General features: G+C 38.3%; 1 protein-coding gene across 1 annotated transcript; it reads left to right on the top strand.

The window, feature by feature from the left end:
* The first annotated feature begins 256 nt into the window (after nt 1-256).
* Nucleotides 257-11058, top strand: LOC121414107 (PR domain zinc finger protein 1-like). The gene is made up of 5 exons (XM_041607170.1): nt 257-564; nt 5386-5577; nt 6295-6414; nt 6894-7155; nt 7592-11058. The coding sequence occupies exons 1-5, from the start codon at nt 448-450 to the stop codon at nt 9496-9498; spliced, it is 2598 nt and encodes an 865-aa protein (XP_041463104.1). The 5' UTR covers nt 257-447; the 3' UTR covers nt 9499-11058.

Raw genomic sequence — 11058 nt, 5'->3', positions numbered from 1 at the left:
GATGAGGATGAAAGCTGCCGCCTTTTCCACCCCTTTCTTTTGAATCCCCGCCCAGGACAATGCTATAGGAGTGGGAATTTGTATAAGACAGAACTCCGGTGTTTGGTTAATTTGTTAGTGTCTTGCCGCAACAAAGCGGGAAATCTGTTAATCGTTCAACTTGTTTTGTTCTCCTAAATAAATGAGTGTACTTTAAACGACCCATTCAATAGCGGAACCCGACCCACACATTCAGTGAGCGTATTGTTCCGCCGGTGCAAAAGCGAGAGGACATCCGTGGTGCACGCAAAGTCGCCTGAGCTACAAATAGTCAATGCAGGTCTCTCTGGTTCATAGTACACATTTTTACTCTCAAAGAAAGCGGACACTCTTCTACTTTCTCTGCCTGCCCTCACCCGATAACTTTGTTGTGATATTGTGCTGTTGTGTTTTCGAAGGAAAGGGAAAATGGTGATAGTTGACCATCCCCGCTCGCTAGCTATGCGAGATCTTTACTACCTAGCGGCGGCCCACCGAGCGATGTGCCCGAGCTTCCCCGTGCCTAATCCTAAGCCCCATCCATCGGTAAGAAAAAAAAACTCTCTTTGCTGCTTCGACAAATCTTAAACTATCATAGAAATTAACAGTATTGTTGCTTGATCTCAAATGGAATGTCCATTAAACCTTCGAAAAAGTTATTTGTGTATGATTCATTTACCATGGCAGGTTTCAAAGCATATCTTCTTTCAAATACCCACAGGGCATCATTGTTTTTCGCATTAAACATGTTATAGGAAGCTAAAAAATGTATAGTTATAAAAACTTTGTTTCATATTTATTTTTTTTTACAAACTCTCAATTAACTCTGTGCCCATCCATTTCCATCAATATATAATTAATTTATGTAAATTAGAGCATACCATAAGAGATAATTAAGCATCGTTTATTATTATGTTTATGGACATTAGTTTATATTTTGAATTAGTCAAAAGTCATACTTTATTGCATTCATGTATTGCAGTGTTTGCAGTGTGTTTTTTTAAATACCATTTTACTTAGTCTGAAAATGAATTGTGACTGTCCCGCTTTGGCCTTCAAGATGTCCACACATTGTTGACCATTCCTCTAAATGCTACTTGTCCACATGAGAAAGGTATTTTTTTTTCTGAGATACCATTTAACACGACAATAAGCCGATTTCGGTTGCCTTTCACCCATGAACCCGCCATTTTCCATTATGTAGAATTTGTCATTGGTACAAAGATTTATTTTGTAGTTATTCGTCAACACCGTCTTAGAAGACGATGGCCCACAATTACTCTCAGAAAGTGCGCATTTAACCATCACACGGGCGTATAAAGTTGGCTTAAACATGTTAAAGCTATGCCAAGACTTTATTGTCCTAGGATCGAACTTTTAAGAATTCCTTTCTGACTTCCCCTTTTAATTATCCAAAGGGGTAGAATTAAGTCTACAGCATTATATTTCCCTTAAAGATATAACGGGGGTTATGCTTTTGGGATTAAACAAACAACTTTCGCTGTTTTAGATAAGCGAGATTCTACTTTTACTCAACTTATGAATCTTTAATATTTTTAAGATGCATGTTTAATATCTGGATGTTGATAGTATTAAAGATGATACTTTCATTTTAGATCTGCTTATTGATGAGGTGAAACAGATTTGCATTTATCTTAAGAGTGATGTTATAGGTACATGTTTTCATGAAGCACTGGCCAGGTTTTCTCTTCATTATCTTATTCCATGGTAGGCCTATACTTCTATTTTTTTGTTATGTAATTGTTCATTTTCCATATATTACCATGTTCACCTTCATTGCAAATTGCGTTCATTTCTTAGTATTTATTATTCTTTCGTCAAAGTCAAACCTCGGTCAAAATGAAATGATTGTGGCACAGGCCTATAATATTCCCACTTCCTGAAAAGCCTTTTTTTGTATTAATTATTGTCCACCCTTCCCTCCATATGATACCCCTCTCCTTTGTTTTTGTCCACTCCTGCCCCCTCCATATGATACACCCCTCTAGTTTTTCCTTCTTGTTCTTATGCCCACCTCCCTCTTTTAATACATGGTGATAATTCTCACATCCCTATACCTGTAGCTATACAGATTAATAAAATCAAAGATGGTCGCGCGCTTTCAAGTTACCATTTGTCGGGGGTTAGGGGGTGGGAGGGCCCATTGTGGCGGGGTAATACAATGAGATAAAAAGGGGGCATTTTCACACAGAGGGGGTGGGTGATGACCCGGTCCCTATTGTTACATTAAATAGCACAAAGGCCTTTTAATCCTAATAGGGGCTATCACTTACCCAGACAGTTTTAAGCGTGTCGTTTAGTTGACACATTCTGCGAATTCTTAAGAAAGTGGTGGATATAGGGATGCATATAGGGATGCAGGAAGTGACGACACATTTGGAAAGAGACGGGTATTTGCTTATCTATTTTCTGTCTTAAGCCAAACTCTGAGGCATTTCTTTGATGCTTATCAAACGAGGTACATTTGACTATAAAGAGTAGTTCAAGTTATACTTTGAGCAGAGATTGTATATAACAAGATAGTGTAATATTTCAAATGTCATGGTTGCACAAAATGATATATCATCTCTGCATTAGTTTCACAAGGACAAAGAATAAATAAAAAAAAGTAAAGAATAAGGGGGAAGGGGAGGGGTAGCAGAAGGAAGTAAGGGATGTATAACATAGTGAAATAATGGTAGAAATTGGGAGTTTGATCCACAGTGGAGACGATTCATTTAATATTCTTCTAGACCCTGCATGTCGGACTGATAAATGCTGTGATTAGATCGCATTCATTAATTTAATAGACAGTTGTATTATAAGAACTGAAGAAATATTTAAGTTTTATGGCTAAATTCTGACCTCCGAGTATAAAACTTTACGTCATTTCATTTTCCCCAAATTATATTAGACAACACATGGTACAATACAAACAGAAAAAAATATTAAGAAATCGTTTGTTGCGATTTTATTTAAAGCATTTCGATTGCTTTAAAAGGATAGGGCGATATTGCATGAGTTATAGATATGTTTTTGGAAATGGATATTGACCAAATCGTATTTATTGTCCATCAATGCATATTTTGTCATGTCAGTGTGGAATGATAATCAAACCAAAAACTGATGTTTGCACGGTTTACAATAACGGAATAGAATCCTGGTTAACTCAATCATGTCAAATGGTTCCCAAAGAAAGTTTCCTGGAATATCAAACACCTCAAATCATATGCCAAAAAGAATAGTGACTATATTTTTGATAGGCACATTTCAGACCAAAGTTCAATGGTCATAGATCCAGGATATTTGTTTTTTGCTGCATTCCAGTCCAATGGTACTCACTATAAAGCCCTAGTCACACGTGTTGATCGCATTGAAGTTCGATAATAATCTAACAAGTAAATGCGGTGCTATGGTACAAAATTATATCCGAGCGCTATTAAATTGAATGCGCAATGCAACTTTTCACATAGTGTTAGTTGGTTTATGAAAAATTGAACTTTACACGCTGTGAATATTATGTAGGTTGACTGTTATGAGTCACTGCAATCGGCGGGTAATTGCGAATACCAACACAACGATAATTGGAATGAAGACATAATGGAAAAGTTCACCCGCGCCTTTATAGGAATACAGTCTCCTCTTCCTTACCACTTTGAGCGTCTTTTTTTAAATCCAATTAAATTATGTTATTGTGATGAAAGAAGGGAATACAGTTGAATCGATAGTACAAAATTCGTGGTCTCTTTATGGAATTAGAAATCCCAATTTTTACTTTTTTACCTTTAAAATGGAATCAGTTTCATATATATTCTTGAAACTAATGAATTAATTACTTTTGAAACCGAAAAGTCGGAGAAAAAATACAAATTAGTCATTGCATATTAATAGCATAAATACTAAAAATAACGAACACATTTTGTGGTTGTATTGATGACAATTATTGATGGCCAACTGTACTGGAAAACGCTATCCAATGCAATAATAACGGGTTGGCAAAACAATAGAAAAATAAATAGGTGGGTTAAGGGGGGGGGGGGGGGTAATTATGGTACACTTCGATGAACAAATGGCTACGTTACATATACTGTGAATGCATTATGTCTTCAAACTGACGACAAAAATCAGTTCATAAATACCCTACTTGTGATGATATCTGTATAATTTCTTTCTGCTGTAAATATTGACAGACATTGGCACGGAAGAACATTTATAGGCCCTGTTCTTACTTATATCAACCATGTCAACAGTAATGTTTTAACCCAATTACGTGACCAATACTCGCCCAAAGCTATAGTATATGTTTTAATGACTTTCTGCCATTTTATCATCCAAAATGGGATGTGCGTGGCCATGGACTTTGGAGTCGGATGTTTAGTGCGAATTATAAAAAAAACAACATTCTGGAAACAAACAGGAAAGCTCCAGGGGGAAACAAACAAACAACTTAGTAATATAGCCTTTCACTTCTCTATTGTGACGTAAAAGTGATAACAAAACATCGCTTAAAAGAGGAAGAGGTTTGACGGGGTTTACCTATATGTCTAAAGGTTAGTTAGTCATCGATTGTGAGCCCCGTTTGAATTACTTCCGACTGTATGTGCCAATAAGTTCCGGTTCGCTTGCGTGACTTGATAACCCTGGAATTGGCGGAAATATTATGATATATGAAGAGAAGGTGATTTCACAGGACAGGGCGAGATGATTTCCTATATTTTTTAACGGGATGTTATGCAAATGAATTATCAAATTTCACTTTCGGCGTACTATAGCCCGCGGGGTCAATAGCCGTTGATTGCGGTTCCCGTACTATTTGAAGTGGTGGTATTGGGCCAAAGTATGCATTTGTAGTGTGTACTATCAAACGGAACTTGGTTGATAATGATTGCTTCGGAGAACATCCTTCATTATGACGTCATTTCTTTGAAGTGTTTGTGCAAAGTTTTCAAACACGAATCTGCCGAATCATTGGCTATTACCCCTTTTCTGTCAATAGTATCAATAGCACTGCTCCATTTTCCTTATAGAATTCATACAATGATAAAAAAAATCAATATTACATTCTTGATATTTATTTGTCCATGATGATTTTTTTTTCTCAAACGAAATGGTAAAATGTCAATTTACTATTTCGAGCGGTTGTTTCCAGAATGGGTTCAGACCTTTTTAAATATCAAAGTTAAGACAAATATGTATTTACTTTGCATAAATACGATTAAAATTAAATGAAAACAAAATTAGAAAATAGAGAATTACCTTATACTTTTAGATCATGTCGGCCATGTAAATGCATAACATTTTCAGTCAATTTTATCTAACCACTATTTTTCATTATCTCCCATTCTTTCTCATTTTTACTTCGATCAGGTCTTCGACAGCCGTCATCGGCTGGTCATGGGGTGCAACGATAACGCCGTTTCCACTGGCATGTCCGAGGTCGACTACCAGAAGAAGTGCATTTACGAGGTCAAGGATCAAGACTCAGATCCAGCCAGCAAAGAACCGAGGTCGGTGACGTCACTGCCAGGCAATCTCAAATTCAAGTACAGGAATGAACAGGTGAGTTTGGCCTCGTCCTAGTAACGTGATTTCTGGTGGATTTGTGAAACTTGTTTGGATTCAAGTTTAAAAAGCGTACATAGTCTTTTTGTTTTTGTAAAAAAAAATCACGAGTTATGATGAAAGTGGTTTATCTAGTCAAATAGTCAAATAAATATATATTTTATTTTTTACTGTTTAAGTAAATACTTAAATAAAATACGTGGCTAGCAAAGCAATATTATCACTTAAATGCACTATTTTGCATGTTCTTTTTTCTGTGATTCTCCGAAGAGAATAATGTTATCTTCACTATGGGGAATGGTTCTTTGAATGAACTTAAAATGTATGATTTTCTTGGAAGGTGACGATTACAGTGGAGCTTAACTATTAATCTTCTTCGTCCACTATATAGTGCCAAAATAAGAAGTACATGTAGCTGGATATCATTTCATAGCTTCCAAATACAACACTATATATAAGAAAGATGCTAATTGATTAGATAGAAAAAGGGATGCGAATGTTTTGAATCTTTGGCGCTACGTTCAGCATAAATATAATTTTGAATGTCACCCCTTTCTCGTACCCCCCCCCCCTCTCTCTCTTCACGCCTTGCGTATGTTCATGCCTCTGTTATTTTCTCCACTCCCTTCCCCTTCTCAATCTCTCCTTTTTAATGAGGGCGCTATGTTCATTCCTGACTAAAATGTTCTCAAATTCTGTCTCATCCATGCGCAGGTGGTCGGTGTGTTAGCAGACCAGTACATCCCGAAAGGTACACGGTTCGGACCCCTAGCTGGAAAGATTTACAGGGAAGAAGAGGTGCCGAGTGATGCAAACAAGAAATACTTTTGGAGGGTAAGTTATGGTGTCTGTATGCTCCCCTTCCTCCACGTTCTTCTAATTTTACTTATTATATCCTTTGTAAGGAATATGGCATGATTTCACTTTTCCTGTTTTCTGTAAATTTCGGAATCAACGGAAGAAACATTAAAGATATAGCAATTCTGGATTATATACGTGTATATCTTTATTTTTTTTAATAAAAAGCATCAACTGTGTAGTTATCATAGTTGAGAATGGGGATATCATTTTTTATATATCTCTGATGCCTCATGTTATAATCATTGATGTGATGAAGTTATATTCGTAGATGTCAATTTAATAAAGAAAGAATGGCTTTGTTTTAGAACGATTGTAGCAGGAAAATGTTTGAATTACATGACCTGTAGTTTATTTGTGAATACCACAGCGCCAGTTGATACTGTTCAATGCTTTAATTGATATGAATTTATCACCACATTACCAAAGTGATATTTATTTCTTACGCTTTCTAGATCTACAATGTACAGAAGTTTGTCCACTATATTGATGGGTTCGACAAGAAGCGAAGCAACTGGATGCAGTACGTCAGCCCCGCCGGAGCTTCGGCGGAGCAGAACCTCGTGGCCTGCCAGTACAAGACAGATATCTTCTACTATACAACGAAGGCTGTAGAGCCCGGCCAGGAGTTGTTTGTGTGGTATTGCACTGAGTTTGCCCAGCGCCTTGAGAAACCCGTCGCATCCGCTCTTCGCGCCAGTCCAGTTGTGAAGAAAGGTAGGAAATTGGTCACTCATTTTTTATTACCTTGTGGTTATATAACCAAAATCACATTGGCCATCATAGCTTGTCCTTTTTTTCAAAGCATACTTTCTTGTAATTGATTAAAATACTTAATTGGTTTATGGGTTGTTGGAGGATAATTTGATGTGCAGGTTGAAGACAAATGTGACAAACAAATCAGTATTCTAAAAGTAATTAGTGTAAACCCGTTATGAGCACAAGATGTATTCATAGAAATTAATTTAGATAGCATTTTGCAATTTTTTAATAAAATAATATGTTCATCAATTTAAACCACTACTTTTTATAAAAATACATCAAATAATATTTCTGGTTGCTGTAACAACTCATTCTTGTATAATTATTTGATTGATCGGTATAAGAAATAAATAGGTTTAAGTAATGAATCATTTTATTCTTTATTTTCCAGAGCCAGTGGTTTCTGCACCTTCTCCTTCTGAAGATGCTATAGACTTCAGCCGTCGACCAAATCAAATGTCTTCTAAAGTCAGCAATGCCAAGTCTTCCTTCCCGGTGTATTCAGGTAGTGGCAGTGGTTCCGACCACCTTGGTGCTGAAGCAGGTTCCAGTAAAACCTTGTATCCCAGCCTTCCTCCCACCTTCCCCTTCAGTCACCGAGTTGGATGCAGCCCACCAGGTACAGACATCAAACAGGAGCCACCTAGTCCAACATCCTCATCCTCAATGAGCAGTTCAACCTTGTTGCCAACCCAACCAGCCATTCCAGTCTCAAGGATGTACCCAGCTAGTGGTTCTCCAGTTGTCGTACCAGTACCCTTGTATGGCCTGTCCTCAAACTACATGAGTTCTGCAGGTGGTTTAACGTTTGTTGCCTCACAACCCATCTACTCTATGCCGTCCAGCAGAATGATTGATTCTCGCTCTATGGAATTGACCAAGAACCGCCACATTCAGCCAAAACCTCATCCAAATCAGCCTTATACAGATTCCAATGGTTATCTCCCAGAACCTGAATCATCCATGAAGCATGATATTCCCAGAAGAGTCAGGCGCAGCAGTAACCCTAACTACGGTCACCGTGCTCTAGGCTACGAGCTCCCACGTCGCAATGGAAAGATTGTATACGAATGCAATGTCTGCAAGAGGGAATTCGGACAGCTCTCAAACCTCAAGGTCCACCTTCGTGTCCATACTGGTGAGAAGCCCTTCTCCTGTGATCTTTGCGGAAAAGGTTTTACGCAGTTTGCACATCTTCAGAAGCATCATCTTGTCCACACGGGTGAGAAGCCACACTGCTGTCACGTCTGCGACAAGCGATTCAGCAGTACAAGCAACCTGAAGACCCACATGCGCCTCCACAGTGGAGACAAGCCCTTCAACTGCAAAGAATGTCCTGCTAAGTTCAACCAACAAGTCCATCTGAGGCTTCACAAGAAGGCTCACCTAGAAGGCAACGCGGAACTCTTCATGGATTTCAGCGACGATGCTGACACCCCAAGCACCGATGGATCTGACATGGCTGGTCTTCACAATCACCTCGCTAGCACTGATGTCACCGACTACTTCGGAAATTCTGATGTGGCATCGACAGGTAGTCGAGTACATCTCGATGATGAGGATGACGATGAGGACAAGTTGGTCATCCAGGAGGGAAGAAAATCACAAGAAGCATCACCTGCCGGCTACATGTTTGGTTCTGATGCCATTGAAGGATCCCCTCAAGGATTCTCTGATTCTGCCTCGACTGGAATTCCCCTGCCCAGCGGTAACGACGAAGAAGATGCAATGGAAACCGCCGAATTCAGTCGAGGACAGCTACCAGCCTTCGAGAGCAAGAGCAAGGCAGCTTCTCTTTCGTCATCTGAAGAACCTACGCTACCACCGTCCCATGGAACCAAACGATTGCATCCCGACCTCGATGTGGCATCGACAGGTAGTCGAGTACATCTCGATGATGAGGATGACGATGAGGACAAGTTGGTCATTCAGGAGGGAAGAAAATCACTAGAAGCATCACCTGCCGGCTACATGTTTGGTTCTGATGTCATTGAAGAAGCCCCTCAAGGATTTTCCGATTCTGCCTCGACTGGAATTCCCCTGCCCAGCGGTACCGACGAAAAAGACGCAATGGAAACTGCCGAATTCAGTCGAGACAAGCTACCAGCCTTTGAGAGCGAGGGCAAGTCAGCTTCTCCTTTGTCATCTGAAGAACCTACGCTACCACCGTCCCATGGAACCAAACGATTGCATCCCGACCTCGAGTTTGGATCAAGAAGCAAGTTTTCGAAGTCCAATCCTGCACTAAAGCTCGAGACTGTGGTCCAAAAGATACTCAACCGCACCAGCAAATCATAGAAAACGGGACATTTTTTGCAGAATACTCGTTGGCTTGTTGAAGACGAGTGTTGATTTAAAATGACTTTCTTCCATTTGATTATCCAAATTCAAATTGCGACAAAAAGTCTTCACCAGTAATAAGATAAGATTAGATACAAACTTTACAGTGTTACCAAAGTGGATCGTACTATTTGGGTAAAGCAACTCATTAGTGTATTTTGTTGAACTCGTCATAATGTAGGATTGTATGAATAAGTACTAATCATACTGAAATCACGATGCCAAAATTAGCCGATTATGTCTATCAATATAAGTTAGTGCCATATTCTGCCGAGTCACCTTAAAGACACCTATATAATTTACTAATGAACATAGATTGATGTATACGTACTTGATTTGCAGTACTTTATTTATTGATATTTTGACATGCACTTTCATTTGGAATAACCATAATTAAATCATTTCCTGTTTATCACTTACCGATTTGAATACCTGTTCCAGGGGAGCGTTTCATCAACATTTTGTCGTCAGATCTTACAGGTTTCTTTGATTTTGATTGGCAGAGAAGCACGATTGCTATGGTAACTGTCGGATAACACAAGAAATGTCCGACAAGTCCTTTCATGAAACGCTCCCCAAGTCATCTACACATTCGAAAGTAATTTATGTATTCAAACTTCATCTTGAAATATTTAAATGTCTCTGTCTTTCAAGAAACATCCCGCTTTATCATTCATGACATTGCGTGAGAAGTGGGACTTTTCGGTTGACTTATCTGGGATGGAAAAATCATTTCTATAACTGCAGAAAGTTTCCTGAATGTTATCATTCATGCAATGTCTTATGATAGTGTTGTCTTTCAAAAATAAGACGTCAAAAGCAATCATGAAATTGTCTTTCTCTGATTATAATTTATTCTGTAGACACGATAGGTGATGTGGGATTTATCAGTAAACTATTTGTAGATTTGTTTGTAAATGTGTCAAGAAAGTGCTGAGGGGAATGGTTCTTTGAATGAACTTAAATGTATGATTTTCTTGGAAGGTGACGATTACAGTGGAGCTTAACTATTAATCTTCTTCGTCCACTATATAGTGCCAAAATAAGAAGTACATGTAGCTGGATATCATTTTATAGCTTCCCAATACCAAACATATGCGTTTCGTTATATCATTTTCAATCTGCGCATGTGTAATGGCGGGCTGCCACCTTGCCTTGTTCTAATCCACGTCTAGTGGGATAAAGATTTTACTTAACTTGACTCCCACAGGCCATACATTATTCGAATCGCAGTATTCAGCTATATTTAATCTAGGCAAAGGTAATTCAATATGTGATGTGTATTCTTGAAATGAGTGACTTAGCAATTAAGATAAATGTTATTTTTAGAATGATAGTATATTTTTCTGTATATTATTAAGTGATGTTCTTTATTACAACTCATGGGTGTCAGGGCGGTGTGTTCCGCGAAGACGTTTACTGTGTAGATCTTCCAAAATAATTGTGCCTTATATTGATGACATTTTGTATAAAATTGTGACATTTTTGCCAATAAACAAGAATTTATGTGAACTGAAA

Source organism: Lytechinus variegatus, chromosome 4, assembly GCF_018143015.1.
Source record: "Lytechinus variegatus isolate NC3 chromosome 4, Lvar_3.0, whole genome shotgun sequence".
NCBI classification, from domain to species: domain Eukaryota; kingdom Metazoa; phylum Echinodermata; class Echinoidea; order Temnopleuroida; family Toxopneustidae; genus Lytechinus; species Lytechinus variegatus.
The sequence above is the reverse complement of the archived record's forward strand: the minus strand, read 5'-3'. Positions and strand labels throughout refer to the sequence as shown.